Source organism: Strix uralensis, chromosome 5 (genome assembly GCF_047716275.1).
Source record: "Strix uralensis isolate ZFMK-TIS-50842 chromosome 5, bStrUra1, whole genome shotgun sequence".
In the NCBI taxonomy this organism is placed as follows: domain Eukaryota; kingdom Metazoa; phylum Chordata; class Aves; order Strigiformes; family Strigidae; genus Strix; species Strix uralensis.
Window position 1 is genome coordinate 27,718,604 of NC_133976.1, and position 22,903 is coordinate 27,741,506.

At 45.2% G+C, this 22,903-nt stretch overlaps 1 protein-coding gene across 13 annotated transcripts in view; it reads left to right on the top strand.

Moving 5' to 3' along the window:
- The first annotated feature begins 7,482 nt into the window (after positions 1–7,482).
- The window catches only part of ANKRD26 (ankyrin repeat domain containing 26), a 62,780-nt gene continuing 47,359 nt past the window's right edge, over positions 7,483–22,903 (top strand). For 6 of the 13 annotated variants that reach the window (XR_012629161.1, XR_012629162.1, XM_074870195.1 and 3 more), the window contains exons 1-10: positions 7,483–7,872; positions 11,903–12,017; positions 12,260–12,433; positions 12,545–12,651; positions 13,176–13,313; positions 14,090–14,238; positions 18,206–18,256; positions 21,067–21,100; positions 21,180–21,252; positions 22,524–22,584. Coding sequence is in view for 11 of the 13 variants with exons in the window: in XM_074870195.1 (XP_074726296.1) it covers positions 7,670–7,872; positions 11,903–12,017; positions 12,260–12,433; positions 12,545–12,651; positions 13,176–13,313; positions 14,090–14,238; positions 18,206–18,256; positions 21,067–21,100; positions 21,180–21,252; positions 22,524–22,584 (1,105 nt within the window). In the remaining 2 variants the exon portion in view is untranslated. Of the gene's footprint in view, positions 7,873–11,902; positions 12,018–12,259; positions 12,434–12,544; positions 12,652–13,175; positions 13,314–14,089; positions 14,239–18,203; positions 18,257–20,826; positions 21,101–21,179; positions 21,253–21,362; positions 21,397–22,523; positions 22,585–22,903 lie in introns of those variants that run through there. The other 7 variants (XM_074870196.1, XM_074870197.1, XM_074870199.1 and 4 more) reach the window with 7 other exon arrangements.

A 22,903-nucleotide genomic window follows, 5' to 3' on the forward strand; every position in this document is an offset into this window, starting at 1 on the left:
CAAAATAATCCTCTGCCTGAATCGAGCAGGCACCTAAAATGGCACACGGTCACGTACTAAGTTAGCAGCTTCGGCTCGGGGCCTGTTGTTCAGGCGTCAGTACTTCAATACCTTAGCGCTTTTTACATCAGCATAGGTGGTTTGTTATAACCTAGCACAATACCTACTGGCACAATGGTTATGGGTTATAAAACATACAGGATTCATCCATAGGTCAACTCTGGCTTGGGCCTGTTGTCCAGGCCTAGCACTTCAACGCTGCAGCAGGACAATATTGAGAACGATTCCCAACTGTATCTATGTAACAATATCTATCCCAAAGCTGTGACCTGTCTTTTGACTTCTGTACCATGTTTCCGTACAGTCAGCGTGCGCGCGTTTGTACTCTTTCGTGGCGGTGCCAGCTCCGCCACATTTACCGGAAAGTAACTTTCTGATTCTGTCATGGGTAAGTGTATCGGGTCTGGCTGAGCCAGGATTGGTTTTCCCCTGTAGCAGCCCTCATGGTGCTGTGTTTTATGCTGGGAGCTGGCAGGGTGTTGATAGCACACTGGTGTTGTGGCTACTGCTGAGTAGTGCTTACACAGCACCAAGGCTCTTTCTGACATTTCCCCCCCCACAGTGGGACGGGGTGGGCAAGATCTTGGGAGGGGACACAACCAGGACAGCTGACCCGAACTGACCAAAGGGATATTCCATACCATATGACGTCTGCTCAGTATAAAGCTGGGAGAAAGGAGGAAGGGGGTGGGGTCACCCTTGGTCCTCCGAGGCAACCACTACGCGTATTGGAGCCCTGCTTCCTGAGAAGGCCCAACATCGCCTGTTCATGGGAAGTAGAGAATAAATCTGTTTTCTTTTTTTTGCTTCCGCGCGCGGACCTTTGCTTCGCTTTGCTTATATTAAAACTGCTGTTGTTTTACCCACAAGGGTTGTTTTGTTTTCCTATCTTATTTTCTTTCCCTTCTTTGCCCTATTGAGAAAAAAAGGGGAAAGGGGGGGAAAGTGATAGAGCGACTTGGTGGGTACCTGGCATTTAGCCAAGGTCAAACCACCACAGTCTATTTTGGCGCCCAACGTGGGGCGGGACAACGGCAGTTTTATATTAATTGTGCTATAGCTATAGCAGTTAGTAAGCGACAAGCTCTTGTGCTGGTCACGGGTTTGTTTATTGCTCTGCTTATCTTTATTTTGCTAAGCTCGGGAACATGCTGGAAGAAATTGGGAACATCATGAGTGGTTTTATTCTGCAAGCTCCCGAAGTACTTATTAATCCTTATGTTAGCTCTTTGATACTGTTCATTAATGCTATTCGCCTATTGTGGGCTGTGTGGAGCTCGTTAGGTTTTTGGTGTAAGAGAAAGCAAATTTTGGGTGAGAGAATACCAAAATGTGCCCTGAGGCGGCCTGTCCCTGGGTGGCAGGGGGAGTGGAAGGATTTGGGCAGATTCCTAGGACGGTTATCACCTCCTGTAGCCTGGGATCTTACCCCTGAACAGGCAAGCAACCCCGCAAAACTGACACAACACCTGATAGAAGGGTGCCTTGTCTATCCCGATGAAAATCAGCAACTCCTAGCGCTGTACTGGGGCCTGGCCTATGCTTATCGAGCTGCAGTTCAGTGCTCTCAAAGGACTGTGGTGGAAACAGGAACTCAAACAAAAACAATAACAGCAGAGATTGCCCCAGTAGTAAAAAAGAAACAGTGGACAAGGAGAACAACAGGTCCATACCCTCGATTAATAAGGGACGAAAAAGAGGAGGAAGAAGCGGGTCCTTCAGCAAAGGGGTCAGAAGAGGGAATAACAGAACTCAAACAGGAGGCAGAAACTACCCGGTCCCTGACATCATCAGAACTGCGAGATCTACGGAAAGACTATAGCCGCCAGCCGGGTGAGCGGATTGCTGCCTGGCTGCTTCGATGCTGGGATAATGGGGCTGATGCTCAGCAGCTGGAAGGTAAGGAAGCCCAACAGCTGGGTTCCCTTGCTAGAGATCGAGGAATTGAAAGGGGAATTGGAAAAGAAACAGGAATTTGCAGTCTGTGGAGACGGCTCCTTTCAAGTGTTAAAGCAAGATATCCTTTCAAGGAAGATCTTACGGACAACTCCCCAGGGAAGTGGGCTACTGCGGATGAAGGTGTCCAGTACCTGAGAGAACTAGCAGTGCTGGAAGTCATCTATAGTGATCCAGATAATGATGAAGCCCCTAAAAATCCAGAGGATGTCCTGTGCACACGGGCCATGTGGAGGAAGGTGATTAAAGGTGCACCATCCTCGTATTCTGCGGGCTTGGCTGCGATGTACTATCCAGAAATGGATATGGGAGAAGGACTAAGATGTACGCCAACTGTGGAGGCAGTCTCTTCCTGGCTTCAGAACTTTGAAGAGAGTCTTGGAACCTCCTCATCTCTACGGGCGAGTGCCTTAGATGTCAGGAGCACCCCAAGAAATCGGTTCTCTTCCACCCCAGTCAGAGGGAAAGGGAAACCTAGGCGCATGACACGTGGCGAACTTTGGTTCTTCCTGCGTGACCAGGGGGAGGACATGAGGAAGTGGGATGGTCAACCCACCTTCAAATTGGAAGCTCGTGTACATGAATTGCGAGGAAAGACACCTGCCAAGAAGAAGACATCCAAGAAGGTTGTTAATGTAGCTGGCGTGAAACCGCAAGAAAGTAATCAGCGATCTCCCAGATACAGGAAGACTGAGATCACCTCCCTTGGCCCTGATGAAGGAGTTTCCGGCCTGGCACAGCAAGGGTCAGACAGTGAATACTCTGACCAAGAACAGGAATAGAGGGCCCCTGCCTCCAGCCAGGAGGAGGAAAGGGATGATCGGGTGTATTGGACAGTGTGGATTCGATGGCCTGGCACATCAAATCCACAGAAGTACCAGGCTTTAATCGATACCGGGGCACAGTGTACATTAATGCCATCAAGTTATAGAGGGGCAGAACCTATCTGGATCTCAGGAGTGACAGGCGGATGTCAAGAACTGTCAGTACTGGAGGCCGAGGTTAGCTTGACCGGGGATAAGTGGGAAAAACATCCCATTGTAACTGGCCCAGAAGCCCCTTGTATCTTGGGCATTGACTACCTCAAGAGGGGGTATTTCAAAGACCCAAAAGGATACCGATGGGCTTTTGGTGTGGCCAGTGTGAACACAGAGAAGGTCAAACAGTTGTCTAATCTGCCTGGCCTCTCAGGAGATCCTTTTGTTGTAGGACTGTTGCGAGTTAAAGAACAACAGGTGCCAATTGCTATGAGGACCGTGCACCGACGGCAGTATCGCACGAACCGAGACTCTCTGGCTCCCATCCAAGAACTGATCCGTCAACTGGAGACCCAAGGTGTCATCAGTAAGACACATTCGCCTTTTAATAGCCCAATATGGCCAGTGCGAAAGTCTGACGGAGGGTGGAGGTTGACAGTAGACTATCGTGGCCTGAACGAAGTGACGCCACCACTGAGTGCTGCTGTACCAGATATGTTAGAGCTCCAGTATGAACTAGAGTCAAAGGCAGCCAAGTGGTACGCCACAATCGACATCGCCAATGCATTCTTTTCAATTCCTTTGGCAGAAGAGTGCAGGCCACAGTTTGCTTTCACGTGGAGGGGTGTCCAATATACCTGGAATCGACTACCCCAGGGGTGGAAGCACAGCCCCACTATTTGTCATGGACTAATGCAAACTGCACTGGAAAAGGGTGATGCCCCTGAACATCTACAGTACATCGATGACATCATTGTGTGGGGCAACAAGGCAGAAGAAGTGTTCAGGAAAGGACAAAAAGTAATTGAGATTCTTCTGAGAGCTGGGTTTGCCATAAAGAAAAGCAAGGTCAAGGGACCAGCACAGGAGATTCAGTTCTTGGGAATAAAATGGCAAGATGGATGCCGCCATGTGCCTATGGAGGTTGTCAACAAGATAGCAGCTATGTCTCCACCGACCAACAAGAAGGAAACACAAGCTTTCTTAGGACTTGTGGGATTTTGGAGGATGCACATTCCAGGTTACAGTCAGCTGGTGAGCCCTCTCTATCAAGTAACCCGAAAGAAGAACAATTTTGAGTGGGGTCTTGAGCAACAACAAGCCTTTGAGCACATCAAACAGGAGATAGCTCAGGCGGTAGCTCTTGGGCCTGTTCGGACAGGACCAGATGTGCAAAATGTACTTTACACATCAACTGGGGAGCATGGCCTCACATGGAGCCTCTGGCAGAAGACAGCAGGTGAAACTCGGGGTCGACCATTAGGATTTTGGAGCCAGGGATATCGAGGATCAGAAGCCCACTACACTCCAACTGAAAAGGAGATACTGGCAGCATATGAGGGGATTCGAGCCGCTTCCGAAGTTGTTGGTACAGAAGCACAGCTCCTCTTGGCACCGCGATTGCCTGTACTACATTGGATGTTCAAAGGAAACATCCCTTCTACACACCATGCAACCAGTGCTACCTGGAGTAAATGGGTAGCGTTAATCACGCAACGAGCTCGACTGGGAAAACCCAACCGTCCAGGAATCCTGGAAGAGATCATGGACTGGCCAGAAGGTAGAGATTTTGGAGCACTGCCTGAGGAGGTGGCTCGTGCCCAAGAAGCACCACCATATAACGAATTACCAGAAGATGAAAGGCGGTATGCTCTGTTTACTGATGGATCCTGTCGTGTGGTAGGAAACCATCGAAAGTGGAAAGCTGCTGTGTGGAGCCCCACAAGACAAGTCGTTGAGGCCACTGAAGGAGAGGGCGAGTCAAGTCAGTTTGCAGAAGTAAAAGCGATCCAACTAGCCCTAAAGATTGCTGAACGAGAAAAGTGGCCAGTACTATATCTCTACACTGACTCCTGGATGGTGGCTAATGCCCTGTGGGGGTGGCTACAGGAGTGGAAGAAGACCAATTGGCAGCGCAGAGGTAAACCCATCTGGGCTGCTGCACTGTGGCAGGACATCGCTGCCCGAGTGGAAAACGTGGCTCTAAAGGTACGTCATGTAGATGCCCACGTGCCCAAAAGCCGTGCCACCGAAGAACATCAAAACAATGAGCAAGTAGACAAGGCTGCTAAAATTGAAGTAGCTCAGCTGGACCTGGACTGGGAGCGCAAGGGTGAGCTATTTGTAGCTCGATGGGCCCATGAAACATCCGGGCATCTCGGGAGAGATGCAACGTACAGATGGGCTCGTGATCGAGGGGTGGACCTGACCATGGAGGCCATCTCACAGGTCACTCATGAATGCGAAACATGTGCTGCAATCAAGCGAGCCACACGAGTAAAGTCTCCCTGGAACAGAGGGCGATGGCTGAGTTTTCGATATGGTGAGGCCTGGCAAATTGACTATATTGGACCATTGCCACGAACATGCCAAGGCAAGCGCTACATACTCACCATGGTGGAAGCAACTACTGGTTGGCTTGAGACGTACCCTGTAAATCATGCCACTGCCCAAAATACCATCTTAGGTCTTGAAAGGCAAATTTTATGGCGACATGGTACTCCTGAAAGAATCGAATCAGACAATGGAACCCATTTTCGAAATAATCTCATAAACTCCTGGGCAAAGAAACATGGCATTGAGTGGGTGTATCACATCCCTTATTACCCACAAGCGTCTGGAAAGATTGAAAGATACAATGGACTGTTGAAGACTATGTTGAGAGCATTGGACAATGGGGGATGGAAACACTGGGATATAAATTTAGCAGAAGCCACTTGGCTAATTAATACCAGAGGATCTGTTAACCGTCCTGGTCCTGCCCAAACAAAACCCCTTCATACTGTGGGAGGAGATAAGGTCCCTGTAGTACACACAGGGAAATGGCTGGGGAAGGCAGTATGGATTGCTCCTCCCTTGGGAAAAGGCAAGCCCACTCGTGGGATTGTTTTTGCTCAGGGACCTGGATGTACTTGGTGGGTAATGCGGGAGAATGGGGCTACTCAGTGTGTGCCTCAAGGAGATTTAACCTTGGGGGGAAAATAATCTGTGGGCTGAGTTGTATGTTGCAGGAAGTGATGGAGGAAGTAGGAACGACGAAGAGTGAACCAGATACATGCGATGATGACCCAAACCTAGCCGGTGCTGGAGTCCAACAGTCAAACATACTGCTCCTGTCCTGAACATCCATCTTGACAGATGGCAGCCAAGTCACTGAACATCTGGAGGAGTGAAGAAAGCTTACGGAATGAATAAATGAGTGTTATGTGGGACCTGGGCATGACGTAAATGGTATGGAATAAGGGGTGGAGACTGTATCGGGTCTGGCTGAGCCGGAATTGGTTTTCCCCTGTAGCAGCCCTCATGGTGCTGTGTTTTATGCTGGGAGCTGGCAGGGTGTTGATAGCACACTGGTGTTGTGGCTACTGCTGAGTGGTGCTTACACAGCACCAAGGCTCTTTCTGACATTTCCCCCCCCACAGTGGGACGGGGTGGGCAAGATCTTGGGAGGGGACACAACCAGGACAGCTGACCCGAACTGACCAAAGGGATATTCCATACCATATGACGTCTGCTCAGTATAAAGCTGGGAGAAAGGAGGAAGGGGGTGGGGTCACCCTTGGTCCTCCGAGGCAACCACTACGCGTATTGGAGCCCTGCTTCCTGAGAAGGCCCAACATCGCCTGTTCATGGGAAGTAGAGAATAAATCTGTTTTCTTTTTTTTGCTTCCGCGCGCGGACCTTTGCTTCGCTTTGCTTATATTAAAACTGCTGTTGTTTTACCCACAAGGGTTGTTTTGTTTTCCTATCTTATTTTCTTTCCCTTCTTTGCCCTATTGAGAAAAAAAGGGGAAAGGGGGGGAAAGTGATAGAGTGACTTGGTGGGTACCTGGCATTTAGCCAAGGTCAAACCACCACAGTAAGGCACTTAACTAGGCGATGTCTGAGGTGTCCCCCCCATCCCGTTTCCTACTACACAGACCCTTGCTCTTTGCTCCTTTGGCATCCATTCACCCAAGCCGAATAAGAGCACTCAAGCAGCACTGCTAAACAAACCGGGACACAAATTTCATGGGAGAATTATTTTATCCGTAACTCTCTGATGACATTTTCTCGTTCTGCACTAAACGCACTGGGTCTGCGCAATCTGCTTTCAGAGCAAACTATGCCGAGCCGCCCCACGCTCTCGCAGCGCGGCAGTGCTGCTGCCAGGTTCATGAGTGCCCCACGAGCCTCCCACGGCCATCCGCGGGCGCTCTGGGGGGTGCGCTGTTTCCCTCGTCACCCGCCGGGGCTGTCGCTGCTCCCACCGTGCTCCGCGGAGCCGCAACCAAGCGCCTGAGGGGCAGAAAGCGACCTCGCTCACACCCGACACAGCTCGCACCTGCCAAACGCTCACACGGGCCGACCAGGACCAGACCCCCAAGCACACGCGCGACCGCGCCCCGCTGGCGCCCCCCGCCCTTCCATGACCGCGCATGCGCGGGCCCGCCCCCGCTCCCCGGACGGGGCGGGTCTTTCCCTGCCTGTCGCCGTCCCGCCGCCGTTGTGACCCTACGGGCTGCCGCCGTCACCAGGGCAGCAAGCCGCTGCCCTCGGGCTCCGGGCCCGCCGGCGGTTCGCTCCGCAGCAGCCGTACCGCGCTGAGGCCGCTGCCCGCGGCCCGACATAGCCCGCCGGGTTTTTCTCGCCGTCGCTGCCCCGAGGCGGGGCCATGCCCGCGTCCCTGCCGCAGGATGAAGAGGATCTTCGGGTTCGGGAGGAAGAGGAAGGGGCAGCCGCTCTCCGGCAGCGCCTCCCTGCCCTGCCCGGCCGGTGCCTACGAGCTCCGGCAGAAGGACCTGGGCAAGCTGCACCGTGCGGCCGCCAGCGGCGACCTGGCCCAGGTGCGGCAGGGACTGAAGAAATACGGCGTCGACGGGCGGGACAAGGCGGAGCGGTAGGCGGGGGAGCAGCGCCGGGCGGGCGCGGAGGCGCGGGGGGGGTGGTCCCGGCTGCAGCCCCCGGCGGCTCAGCGGCCGCCTCGCTGCGGGGGGCGGGAGGGCTGGCTCCGCAGCCGCGCTCCGCCCTCGGCTGGGTGCGGGAGTCGGGCTTGTGCTGGCAGAGACCCTTGAGTTCGGCCTGGCATCCAGCTGTCGCCTTACCCTTTTGGCTCCGGCCTCCTCAGCGCCTGGAGTCGCATCTCCTTGCCTGGGGCGCAGGAGTGGAAGGGAGGTGGCCGCAGCCTGACAAAGGTGGGCTGCGGAAGGGGCCTCACGGCCATTCTCCAGCCACGCTTTGAAGTCACAGCGCAGTCGCCTGTATCTCGGGCATCTCTGAGGGCTCAGTGTGCAGGCTTAGTAGCTGAGCTGGGAAAGCTGCACTGCCTCAGCTGGGAGTAACTGAAGGAGAGGTAAACCCTGCAGTTAGGAAAGAGTTACAGCACAGAATAAGCGCGGTGTTGCCTTATGTGCCTTTTGGGACTGTGGCAGCCAAAGCAACGCTCTGCTCTTAGGTGGCCGTTACTTAGTTGCTTGCTCTGAGGCTTTGGTACTACTAATCAGTACTTTGGATTGTAAGATCTGGGCAGTGACGTTCAGGAGAAGCTGCTGCTTCTGGGAGGTGTTCTTGTGCGGGTTTTTGAGTCAAGCACAGCAAGTATATGGCAACTATGTCTGAAGAAGCAGCCTTGGGCTGCAGCGTAGCTCCTAGTGATGCATCATAAGCGTAAGTGAATCAGCTGAAGTTTTTGGGTCTTGTGTGTGTCAACATTTCAGTGCCTTTTCCAGGAAGACTTGGAGTCAAAACCTTCATGGTATTCTGAAGAGATGCTGGTTTTCTCAGAGTAGCTCGGCTTCCTAGGCTGTCTATCCTGAAGACTGGACTTCTGCCAGCCAGCTAGCTTATTGCCCTAAAAACACCTAAGACCACCAACATTTGTAAGAGAAGCAAGGAAGAGCACAGTAAGCATGCACTTTAGTAATGTGGGCTGTGTGCCTGAGTGTAACCAGTCAGTGTTTGTTTCTGTAGCTGGAGATGGGGGATGCAGTTTAAGGTGGGTTGAGGGCATTTTGTGCATGCTGCAGCTGCCTGGGTCAAGGTGCTCAATGGCATTTATGGAAATAGCTGCTGAATGTTTCTAATTTTTTCTTCTTACTCCTTGATCTTTTACTGTGGCTGATTCAGTCAGTCTTCAGGTCTTAGCAGACCCTGGTATGAAATTTGTCTAGAGTTTGCATTTTAAGTTCATCTTGTCTAGAAAGCTTTGTTTTCTCTGGAAAGGCGTCCTTCTGTGTGTTATGCTATTATCAGTGTTGTAACTGGGCAAATAAAGTAACAGACTGTAAAAAAAATAAACCAAGAGACGAGGCAGTGTACGTACAATAGTGCACTACGATGGCTTTGGCATGATAGTGCCCATGCTGTAAAGCTTTCCTGAGAGGTACTCAGTGGACAGAGTCTGCCTGCTTGCTGCAGCCTCTGTACACTATACCAGCCATCAGGGTTGCAGGCCCATCTCTGCCCTCTTAGTGCCTGTGGCATTGATGTTGTCCTGAGTGACCACCAGATGCAATTGTGTTTCAGAGCTTCATTGTGTCCTCCAGGGACTGGAAAAGTTGACACCGTTGGAAATAGAAGTGCAGAACAGGAAATGTGGGAAGTAATGGTTAAAGTGTGTGCATTGTTCGTATGAATATCTGAGTCCTGCTCCTCAGGATTTCCAGAAGAAAGATCCTGCACCAGGGACATGGCAAGTATCATACCTACAGGCTCCTTCCATAAAGTGGGTCCCGAGGCTGATAGGACCTCCCCAAAATGCACTTGGAGCAGCATCAGTTGGGAACATACAGTTTTTCAGAGGTGGCCTAGCAAAGCCTTCAGCCTTGCTGGAAGAGATCGGCAAAACTCAGCACAGAGTTGGAAGCACTGTAGGCGTGATGCTGACTAGTCATGAATCCTGGGTCAAAGCTAATCACTGAGAGAGATTTACCCCATCAGCTGCCTGTCAGAATGAACTCTAGAGCTTTTCATGGATTAGCTTATAGCTGCTGGGTTGTCAGCTCAAGTGCTGTTGAAAGTGGTTGCCGCCAACCTGCTGTTTCCCTGTGGTCTCCCAGTGGGGTTGTTCTGCAGCTGCTCAGGCATCAGCAGTTCTTTTCTACCCCATGGTGGATCAGGGTGGGATTGCGGCAGCAGCAGGAGGAGCAGAGTCTGGTTAGGGTCCCCAGGGCTGGGTGGCAGAACGGCTTTAGTATTACTGGAGGCCTCTTGTGGGGACAGGCAACTGTGAACACTCTGATGTTCTCTGCCAGCCTGTTGCCTGAAGTGGATCTTCTGTGGATCAGCAGGCCATGCTACAAGCAGAGCCAGCTCCTTTTCTGTTGGCAGACTGAGAGGCTTGGTTGAGGAGGGCAGCAATGAGTCTGCGGGTTTTTTGAAGGCTGAAAACTGTTTGCAAAGTTGGTAGTGACTCCTTCAGCTTTGTCACGTTTCTGAGTGGTTGGTAGTCGCACCTTTTAGGAGATTGTGGAGTCTTTCATAACCAGTCCTGGTCAGCTTTCAGAGAATCTCAGTCAGTCACTTCTTCAGAGATGAAGGATCCTGCATACTTATATGGGAATTTCTCAAAAAGTGACGGTAGTTGCTCCTGAGGGACTCTTCTGTTGGTGCTTCAGTCTGTTCCCTGTCTGTAGCAAGACGTTACAAGTTCTTTGAAATTTTGTGTGTTTTTCTTGTCCTCATCCTTGTTACCCTGGAGGAGGCTCATCAGCTGCCCTGTAACAAGAAGTGTTTGCATTACAAATTGCTGTGTTTCTGCATCACATGCCACTGCATTTGTGTACCTTTCCCTTCCCACCATCCAATGAGCCCTTCTGCTCCCCGTCTCTCAGCAAGGTACCAAAACAATTGCAAGGTTAGTTGAGCTTTCCTAAACACAGAGAAGGACCTACCCACAGTGATTTGGTTCAAAACTAGTGCTAGCATTCCCCTCGGCTCTTGAGGAACTGCAAGATTTTTATTGCGTCACCTTCAAGGGGGGAAGGTCCCGGCTGTTTTCTAGCCTGTCTCCTGCTCTGTTGGGACAGATGTCCTGCAGAGCAGTGGGCACTTTGCCTTGTGCACAAAGTGAAGCTTGTGTTGCTTTGTGCCTGTGATTTAGGGGGAAACACATGCGAGGACTTTCTGGGTGATTGTGTCTTCGGGTGTAAGAAGGCTGGTTAATTCACATCAGATCTGTGATGTTCTGTGGTTTGAAGGAGCCCTTTTCATTCTGGCAAGGCTTTAACTTGAAGAAAATGTTTTATTTTCTTATGCTGGTCATGTATTGTGGAAATACAATATTCCTTCCTCAGAGGGGACTTCCTCTGTAGTAGGTTTTTTATGACAATGGTAGTTATACATGTCAGGAAGGTCAAATATTACTTTCCTGTAGCCAGGATTACAGTGTTCTGCTGTCTGATTTGCTACATGTTATCAGTGGCACCTTGGTGCAGTTGTGTTCTTGCTTTTGCTGCAGTAGTAAGCAAGCTAGAGAAAAAGCAGAAATTCTCAAAGTACTGGGAAACACTAATATTCTTACTATAAAACCCATCTCCCACATCTCTGATACACTTCTGGCACGTGAATGATCACAGAAGAACTTAAGGATTTGCCTGCCATAGTCCTCAGATTCCCAAGCTTTGGTCTCTGTTGCTGTGCCATGTATGTAGTCCTGCTGGAGACAGTGACCAGTGCCCAGGCACGGTAAACTGTTTGTGCAGATTCAGTTCTACAGTTGAAGGAAATGTCACCTTGCTAAGCAGAGGTTATGGAGGGGTTTTGCTGGCCAACCTCAGGCATTTGGTGTGCAACTGCTGTTACTGGTAATGGAATGGGAAACCTTTTCTTAACCTTGCTTTTCGCAAAGTGAAACTTGTGATCGTGTATCACAGCCTGAAATGATTTCTTTAGTTGTCTGTCTGTGCTAATTTAATGTATATAATTTTTAGGACACCTCTGCATCTCGCTTGTGCAAACGGTCACGTGGATGTCGTTACATATCTAGTAGAAAACAAGTGTAAGCTGAATCTTTTTGACAATGATAACAGATCGCCACTGATGAAGGTATGTGGAATGTGTTATGTTCTCGTAAGTGGGGCTTATTGATTATGCACTTAATTATGTATCTCGCAGGATTCTTTACATAGATCTGTGTAGAAACATGCATATTGTCATTGGCATGGCATAGACATATGTTAGCTAATCTTTGAAGATGCTCTTATTTTCCAGCATTGAGAAGCTGGTGGAATTGTAACAGAGTGAAATGTAAAAGCTGGAAGTATTTCCATTTTCTGTGTTGTTCCCAGGCAGCACAGTGCCAGCAAGAAAAATGTGTGGCTATTCTGCTGGAGCATGGTGCTGACCCAAATCTGGCAGACGCTGACGGCAACACTGCCCTTCACCTGGCTGTCCTGTCTGCTAATACAGCTGTAGCGGGGCTGTTACTTGAGCATAATGCCAGTATTGATGCCCAGAATAAGGTAAATTTTTATACTTGTTAAGGAAGTTCTTTCAAAAAGTTTTACTGAAACTCCTCTTGAAGGGTTTTTTCACTTTGATTTTTAACTTGATTTATTTATCTGCCCTTTCAGGAGGGATATACCCCGCTTCTTCTTGCTGTCTCTGAACATCATGAGGAGATAGTAGAGTTTCTCCTTAAAAAAGGAGCTGATGTACATGCTCGAGATCAGTGTGAAAGGTGAGGAGTTTGTGAAATCTCTACATGGGATCTTCAGTATTCTTTAGGTTGCATTGATGAGGGGCATGGGAATCAGCTCTGAAAAAAAAAAACAAACAGGAATCCTCACAGAAGGAGCTATTTCTGTGTGACTTGTGAAAGCAGGTCTGCACGTGGCTGCTGTCTCAGCTCAGTGGATGCTTCCTGCATTGAGGATTGCAAGAAGGCGCTGTCTGCGATGGCCCTTCTGGCAGGAAACGTGCCCTTAGCTCAGCAGCACTGCCTCAACTCGAAAAACCATCTCCCGCATGGCAGCATAGTTTGTATGTAAGTGTTGTCGATGCGCAAGCTTTGTCTGAAGACTGGACGTTCGATTGTTTTGATTACCTTTCCCATTTTATTGTTGCTCTTAATGAAAACTGCTTTTTCTTTCTTTCATTTTAAAGTAATGGGGAAATACTTTTTTTGGAGAGCAAGTAGGCATAAAAATAATGACAGGGTCTGTGTGAAATGATCTGTTTCATATCAAATTTTGGATGTTTCAGAACGCCACTTATGACTGCTGCTTCTGGCGGGGAGCTTAATTTGATAAAAGTTCTTCTTCGCTATGGTGCTGATGTTTCCCATAAAGACACTAACGGTTGGACAGCTGAGGATTATGCTGTTATTCATGGATATTCTAGGTAAATTTCTAACTTTATCGTTAGAATAAGTTGTCAGTTATCGTTGTGGCTTTTGCACATTTTTGGTAACGGTACCAAGGTTTAATGGTGTGTTGAGCCCTGTATTGAAGCTGTACTGACATCTCCTGATATGTATTGTTCCTGTGTCTATTGTTAATTTGGATGTTGAGGAAAATTTTCACTCAGATTTCTCTGTTGGATTTCAAGTTTTGTTGCCAAGCTCACATCTGCCCAATATAAACTCTAAAAAGTGTCTGAATCCTACAGTTATCCAGAGGTGCAATTTGGCAAACTGAAACGTATTTAAACCCTCTCCCCAGACCAGCACCATTGTCCTTACTGGCCTCCACTACAATGACCAGGAACTGCCAGCCTTTTGTTTCAGAGGAGATCTAACTGATATCCCTTTTGTTAAAATCTTCAGCAGTATTACTCGTCTTATACATAGCTTTGTACCTGTAGGTGTTCCTTCTCTAAGGGGTTATGTGTGCTTAAAAGCTAGGTTGGAAAAAATGTACCAAGCAGGAATTAATAACTTTGTAGGTATGAATGTGCATCTATAGAATGAACATGACTGTAGTGAATATTGAAGTGTGTAACAGTCATGCAGTAAGTTCTGTGTGTATTACCCTTTGTGAATAGATATGAGTATATGAATTCATATGGCTATGAATATGTGTAGGATGGATAATAAGTGGCTGTTAACTATTCTGTTAAATGGTATAGGCAAGTATGTGGTTATTTTTACTAAATATATTTCCTCTTTCTCGGTATAGTCTTAGTAAACAACTGGCAGAATATGCAGACTGGGAAAACACAGGAGAAGCTTCTGCAGGTGGTCCACAAGGCGTCACAGTACTTAGCACTCCTCACCGGGCAGGAGCTGCTGGCTTTACACTGGGTGCACCTGCTGTGGACAGAGGAGGTAGGATCCTTAACTGTGGAGGAGGTCATGAGGAAAATTAGTGGCCTTTTCTTTAGGTGGTTTGCATTGTTGATGCTTCCTATGTTCACCATTGACTTTAGTGGGAGGCATCAGATGGAGTAGCACAAGAAGTTTTGTGAACGTACTTGTTTGTTGCTAGTTGGAGGTTCTTCTTCTCAGGCTGTGAAGGCAGTTGGGATTTGTGTGCTACATGCCCACTTATAGGGTTGTTGCCTTCTGCCTGTCAGATTGCCCATCTATGTAAGTTTTCCTATAGAGAGAGATAAGGGGAACAGAGAAGGAATTAGAGGAGAGTGTTTTTGTTCTTCAGGTGTGTGCTTTTACCTATAGATGGCCATTCAGATTGTGAAAATCCAATTGCAAAACCAGTAGGTTCATCCTGAGTAGCTTTTCATCTTTCTGTATTTGAGGAGCAACAGATGAGTTAGCATGAAGATGCATGTCTTGTTGATTTCCACCGAGTTTGTGTGTCTTTGTTTAATATCAATAGTTTCACCTGCACTAAGCTCTTTGTAGTGAGTCATCTTGTTTCTCAGCATCAGTTACAATTCCTTCTGTGCACGTGCTTGTGGTGGTTTAGTCCCTGCCGGTGTCTGAGACCACGCGGCCGTTGCCCCTCCCCCACAAGGGAGTGAAATACAAACCCCGGGGCTGAGATAAGGCAAGGTTTAATACAACAGTGCAACAGCAACACAACAAACAACAACAACAACAATAACAGTAATAACAATGAACAGAGCAAGATATCTACCGATACAGCAGTGAGAAGAGCGATGGCATAACACACGTGTTAACTGACTCTCTCACGCTGCTGTGCTCTGGACCTGATGTCAGCATGGTATATGAATAAGCCGGCTAGAGCTTCCCCCCACTGCTGGGGAAACTTAACCCTATCCTGGCTAAACCAGGACAGTGCTATAGAGACATATTTAGGAAAAACTGTCTTGGAAAAGTAACTTTGTTAATAACAACAATGCAGTGTCTGTGTATACTGTATCTTCTTGGACATAGTTTGATTTACAATAAAAAAATGGTTTTCTTCCACTTCCAGTAATTTTATGAAATAAACTTTAAAAAAAATCCATTTTATCTTGTGATCCGGAAAAACAATTAAATTGCCTTGTGATCAAAAAATTAACTCCTTCAGTGAGTTTTTAAAATCCAATCTATGCTTATGAGCTCGCATAGCACCAGAGGAATCTTAGAAAATTAATATTTTAATATAAATGAAATTGTTTGTCTTGTACGTTATATCTCAGGCCCTACAGTGGGAGGTTTTATTCTTTCTGGTTTCTTAAGGGTGTTCTCAGAACACCATGTGGCAAATGGGCAGCAGACATTGTTCAAACACAGTTCATTACTTCTTTTTTAAATATGTTAAGAATATGATCAAAACGTGGGATATTTTTCCTCATTGACTTTTCCCACACATGGGAATTTAATTTAGAGCCAAACTTTCTTCCTTTGACTTGGGAACAGTTACTTTGGTCTAGTCGGAGATTTGTAAAGTTTCTTGATAGATCGAAGGAAGAGATTTCTTTTTCTTTTTTTTTTTTTTTCTTTTGTTTGAAAGGGGTTGGTACAGATAGTTTAATCAGCAAAATGTTGCTTTCATCCAAACAGCAGTAGCCTCCTGTGCGTGTAGAGAATTGCTGTGGTACTAGATTATAATGAGTTACTTCAAAACATATGGCTTGAAGAATAATACTGTTGTGTGATTCCAAAACTGACATACCCTCAGGGAAACATGAGTTCTAGAACCAAATAATTTGCCCCATTCCTTGAAAACTATACTAGTGCTAATGTAAATCCCAAATGTTATGGGAAATTTTTACTTCTCTTCATTTGAAAAGTAAGTGTGAAGAGAATGTTATGTGGCTTAAGGACTTGGGAGAAGAAAGGGTATACTCTGTTTTCAGTCTGTTTCTAGGAGGGCTTGTGTTTCTTCTCAGTAGTATGAATCCCTTTCTCCTTGTGCTCAATCTCTTAAAAGATGACCCCAGCATGTTGAGCAAGAGAGATTAGTAGCATACAGGGAACACTTATTGGCATTAATTCTGCAGTCTCTGACTTGCACCCACAAAGCACAGGTCTGGCATCATGAGAGTCCCTTTGATATGGTGCAGTAACAGGCTTTGAAGCCTCTGGTAGAGGAGAAGCTGGGATGATCTTGAGAGACCAGAGAAACACTCACCACGAAGTCTTTTTCTCTTTTGCTCTTCTGTACTATTTTTCTGTGATCTTCAATGTTGTCCTTATTCTTTTTGCTGCTTTTGCATTTGTTGAACATTTCTTCAAAATATTCTTCTCTAATGAGCAAGTCAGCATATGTAAGGAAGTTGGCTTGTGCTTGTTTGAATGTTTACTATTTGTCAGAACATGAACCTTTTTATTAATCACAAACAAGTCTGCAAAACCTCCAAAGGAATGGCTTCCAGCCCTAGCATATTGAATGACAGACTTTAGATTTGAAGTTGGAATTTCTTTGGCAAAAAATAATAATTATGCAATTTTTCTAAAGGCAAGGATTCAGATTTCTAGTATGTCTGCAGTGGCAGCTTTTTTTTAGCTACTGCACTGCATATTAGTGTATTGTTCCTTCAGTGTTTCCCTGAGTCCTTACAGAAACTGTTGGTTTTTCATTGTAAAGCTCTTAGAAAATAATTTCTTTTCTAAGTGCTTCAGTGTGATTTACATCTCCTGAGGTCAGGAAAAGTTGTCATGTATCACCTTTTAAGAAACCTGGGAAATAGAGAAGGGATGAGAAACCATCTTGAGGTCCTTTCTTAACTCTGTAAATGTATGTTTTTGATAGGAGTCCTTTTGCCACATGTATTCCATGTATTTGTGGTAAAATCAATATAAGCAGGACTCCCTTCTGCTCTGAGACAAATGTTATGGCCTTGTCACAAAGAAAATTGGTGTCTGGTAGCTGCAGTAACAGAACCACACCATTCATAGACTTAAAATATAAAATTTTACTAAGTAGGATGGGCAGAGCAGGTGGATAGTGATTTATATTCTAAAACTTCTGTTCCACAACAGATGTGCATATGCACCCAAACACACATGCATGACTCTCACACGAGTCAATGCACCCATTTTGGTCCAGTTGTGGCCTGCCCTGTAGCCCTGGGGGAACAGGGTAGTCATTCTGACTGCTTGTCCCATCTGTGTTCTGACTGGTGGCATAGCTTCTGTATGTGAACAGTTCAGCATAGTCAAATCAGTATAAGCAGGACTCCCTTATCTTCAGACTGAGGTGGAAGGGGCCTGTGTTTGTATCTGGCACCAACTGACACAACTTTTAAGGTGAGCTGGTTTAAGGCAACAAGTTTCTGAGTTGCTTTTTTAGTAAGTGATAACAAACATGCTAAAACTGTAACTTGAGATGGGCGAGTGTAAATAACATAGTGGCTCAAGTTGCATGGAGGTGTGAGCAGTGAGAACGAAGACTTCCTGCAAAATTTCTGGATAGCGTATCTCCAAAGTTTAGTTGTTGGCAGCTAAGAATTTTTGGGATGCTTAGAGGGAGGGTTTTTAAGTGTGCTGTATGTATAAAGCACTCTAAAAATATGAAGGAATTGCATTTGCAGTCTCTGCTAGATGAGGACTAGTCCAGTTGAGGGAAATATAAAGTTGGCAGTAGAGTAAATTCCTGATAATCTGTTTCAGTATTTCACAATAGTGGAATATGGGTATTTTACATGGAGCAAGTAGATTAAGTTACACTGTTTGACACTGTCCCTTGAGTGTAGAGTTCTGCAGATTGTGATTGGTTTTGTTTCTAGCACTTATAACTGTAGAGTAGGCTGATAGTACATTCCCTCATTGTTATAACTTTGTTGGTGTACTGCTTATGTTTTCCAAATTTCTGGGAATTGAAATTTATTCTGATGTCATTGTTTCGTCTGTCCTTTCCATGCCTTTTCCTAAATGGATATAGGAATGCAACAATCTCCTAACCAGACATCAAGAACAGGAAAATCAAGGAAAGGTATTCTATATAGCATTTCAAATATGAGATATGTTGTACAATGTACAAATATTAACACATCTATGATGTTTATAATTCTGGAGGTCCCCATTTGGATTGTTTTGGTTTTATAAATTAGAGAGCAGGCTGTGGGCACTTTTTGTTTGCATGTTTTTCATGTGTCCTTTATTATTGGATTGAGTGTTTGCTTCGTGCCATTAGTGATAGTAAATAATTTTTTAAAATTTTTTTTTTTAATATGCTCTTCTGTTACTCCAAAATGGAAATGCACTTCAATTAAAATGGAAACAAACAATCTCCAGAGACTGCTTTTCTAAATCCTATTTCTATGGTAGGGCATCGATGTCTGTCTGAAAGCTAGCTCATGAACTTTCTCTTTTGCCTTCTAAAGGACAGTGTGACCTGGTTTTGATCATTGCTTAAAGTTACTATACATTGAAAGCAAAAGTTCAGATAACTTACTCAGCTGGTTTGATTAATTATAACTGTACTAATTGAAAATATAACTGAAGTCACCTGTCAAAAGTTTATAACTGACTGCTCTACGCTATCCACCCAGTTCGAAGAGACAAATTTTTATTCAGCTTGGGAGGTTAGCAGGTAGATTAGACTGCTGGTACTGAGCGAGTTAACAGAATACTGTGGTATGTAAAGCTAATTAATATTTTTAAATATTATGTGTTTGTAATAAGAAACATTAAAAATCAGTGACTGTGTTGGTATTTTAACTGTTTTAGCTTGTCCTCACACTGGTATCTTCAAGCGTCTAGGTTTTGTCTACATGACATGTCTACACTGAACATGTACACTGTATTTCATTGTCTGAAAGCCCAGTTCAGGTCAGGAGATGTACTCATCAAAGTTCCCACATCAACCCTGTCTTTAGGATAGACAAAATTTCCGTGCTCGTTTGTGGTTTACTGGTAGTAGAGGAGATGTCTTCAGGCATGATATGCCTTTGTTTTCTTTTCCCTTTAATGATTTTGTCCAAGACCTCTGTTTGGTTGTCATCATGCAACTTTATGGAAGGTCACCAACCTCCTGTTCGTAAGCATCTTCATTTTGTTATGATAGTTAACAAGAATTAGTTATCGAGAACTTGAAGAATGCTGAAATAGCTACTATGTGGAGGTTATATTTGTTTGGTTTTTTCCTTCTCTCTTGGGAATTGGAGAGCCCTTTTATTTCATCTTAGTTGTTGATAGTTGAGAGGTTTTAGCACTTTTGAAGCTGGATTCCTAGAGTTCAGATTTCTGTAGTATATAAGTGATGTGCTAGAGTGCACTCTCATCAAGTTTGCAAATAGCCCCAAACTGGGGAGATCAGTAGATATGCTTCAGGGCAGTGCTGCCATTCAGAAGGACCTTGACAAGCTGAGTAAATGGACTGTCAGGCCTGTTTTATGAAACTCAGCAAGGGCAAATGCCAAGTCATGCACATGGAAAGGAGCAACCACTTGCTGCGAAGCATGCTGAGACTGCCTGGCTGGAGAGCTGCTTTGTTGAGAAGGCCCAAAGGGTCTTGGCAGAGAGTGAGCTGAGAGTGAGCCAGCACAGTGCCCTGGCAGCTGAGAAGGTCAACAGTATGGTGGGCTGTATTAAGAGCAGCATAGCCAAGAGATTGAGGAAAGTGATTGTCCACCCCTGCTTGGCACTCAGTGGATTGTGTCCAGCCCCCTGGGTATAATTTTAAGCCCCTAGTGCAAGAGAGATTGGTCTTTCAACAGGGAGCAGGTTCTGTGGAGGACCATCAAACTCATCAGGGTCAGAAGCACCTGCCTTTTGAGAAGAGACTGAGGAAACTGCGCTTGTTCAGCCTAGAGAAGACATGACTTTGAAGGGGACCTAGCAGCAGCTTCCAGTACATATTGAGGAGAAGACAAAGCCAGGTGCTTGCTAGTGGTGCAAAGATACAAGAGGCATAAATGGAACCTGGAGTTTCTAATTGGATGTGAGAAGCTTCACCACAATAAGGACAGTAGAACAGAGAGGTTGTACAGCCTCCCTCCTTGGAGGTATTCAAGACCAGACTGGATAAAGCCCTAAGCAGCCTTATCTGACCTCATAGCTGAGCCTGCTTTGAGGAGGCAGTTTGATAAGAGACTTCCTGAGGTCCCTTCTGACCTGATTTACCCTACGAACCTACGTGCAAGTTGCCTTCATAACACTGATTGAAGCTGGAAGTGTAGTATAGAATGCCCTGGTTATGCCCCTTTTGTCTGTTGAATACCCTTTTTTGGTGCAGTGTAGAGAACTGCTGGTGATTCTTCTACCTGAGGACAAGCTTTAGATCTTGATTATGCTTTTTGATTTTTCTTTACCTTTTCAGAATAATCTGAAACTGGGTAGAACAGCAGATAGTGTAATATATAGCATAATGTTATACAGAAAGTTACATAAAATAGTAAAATCTCTGCATGTGATGGGTACTCGTGTGTGTAATATGAGTACTCCGGAGTACTCATATTTACTTACTGTCTTGCTAAACCACCACCATTTTGTTAACTGTTTACTATCATAGCATATTCATACTATGGTATTTTTTTAGTTTAGAGATTTTTTTCTTAAAATTCTAGGTATAAGAGTCCAAAGGAGATGTTACTCTGATCCTTTTTTGTTTTCTTTTTTTTTAATTCAATGTAGATTGCAAAAGCAGTTTTGGAAATGCGTTCATTCATGCTGTCTTGTGTTGAATTGACTACCCAAAGTTTCATTCTGTTATGACCTGTAGAGCTGTCCGTGTTAAATATGTACTGGTTCATTTTTAGCATGCCAAATCTAATTTCAACATGTCAATTGATGTTTGAACAGCAATAGATGACTTTTCCCAAGGAGACTCGATAAGGTGAGACTTAAAAAATATTTAATACTTACTTGAGGAATGATTTGAGAGATACAGTACTCATTTTGCTTTGCTTTTTAAGAAGCTCTGAGAAGGAGGGGAGCGATGACAGTTGGCATACTTCTGAGGAAGAAGAACTTGATTTTACCCCCAAGGTATGGTGCATTTACAGGAAAAATGTCCTGTAAAAATAAGTGATTTGAAGGCAAGTTTTCTGTGGGATTGAAAGAAACCGCAGTTCCAGCCAATATTGTTTTCTCCTTAGAAGCAGTCTCTGTCCTGCCAGCCTTTCTTCTGCTGTGAGTTTTTCCTAAAAGACCTGTAGCTGTGGCAGAGCATGCAGTAGATTTGTGGTTTGGGGCAAAAGAGCAATAGGTGATGAGATAAATAACCACATTGTTTTGTTTGTTCTTGTTCATTTGAGTCAGATTTGCAGACCCTGAAAGTTTGTAATTTACTATTATAACCTATTCTGTTCTTTTCCAAACACTGTTATTGTTTCCTGTAAATTTGGTGATAGAATCCTAACTGATAAAGAAAAAGGGCCTTCATTTATCAAGATCTACTGAAATCCTTCATCACCTAGTTCTCCTTTTCTCCTCATCAGGTTCCTCGAGAGCGCTCAATGGATGAGTTACTCAAATAGGTTGTCTTTTTTCTTCTATGAGATGACATTCTGTGCTTGCATGTAATCTCACGCTGCATGTTTTCCCTCTTTTTTTTTTGAATGCTCCAGTAGTATTCTTTTTGTCAGCTATGAGCTCTCACATCTACTGGTTTTACTAATATTCTGAAGAATTATCGACTTCTGCAGTGATGTCTGGAGCATCTGTTCTGTTGCACTGGGATTCTGTAGTGATGAGGAACCTGAGTGTGGTAGTTCAATCCACTCTCTAATGCTGGAGGTGCAATCATGTTTAGTTTTAACATGATCTCCTTTTCTTGCACTGATTTAAATAGAAATGATGCATTTTTCTGGAATGACTTTGAAAAGTAGGGATATTTTGGTAAGTGTATTTGCAGGGACTAATTTATGCATTAAGTCTAGGGATCTTAAGTTACTCGTGTTGTGCACATTTGCAAGTAAGCATCCTGAAACTGTGATCTTAAGTATAGGTGAATTTTGCTTAAGTGTTACAAATTTTAAAACCAGATTTTTGGAACTATTATGCATGTAGATGTAGTCTTGGAAACAATTTGCAGAAGGATGCCTTTACAGGGTTTTGAGGTGAAATACTCACTGAATTGCATATGTGAAGAGTGTTTGTGTGGTTAGAAGTATAGGATGGAGCCAGCACCTGAGCACTATCAAAAGGACAGCCTGGGTGTATTTACTGTTCAAGATTTGATGTGAACAAAGGATTTGTTGTTGTTGTTGTTTTTAAAAAAATATATTTTTTTTGCTTAAATAAATCTTTATTTACAGAAGCTGCAGAAGCCAAACTTGACACTGTTAATGAATGCTTCACAGCAGTTCAGGAAAAACAGTAAGCTATTTGGAAAAGATTGCATGATATGCTGATACATAAAAGTAGACTTGCTAAATAGTTTTTTTTATAATTTTTTTTCTATAGTAAATAAGAAAAGTAGCATTTTGAAAACACAACACTTAGTCATTTCAGAAAAAAAATAAGTCATATCATTAAAATAGAGATATTAATCCCCTTGTAAGCTTCTGTCCCTGCTCAAGTCCTTTCTCCATCCTGCCCATTCCTTACCTGGTTCCTTTTCCAGACATTCCCAGATGACTTCTCTCCTGTGCATTAATCTGGTAGCATGTGTATTACTATTTACATAACTCCTTTT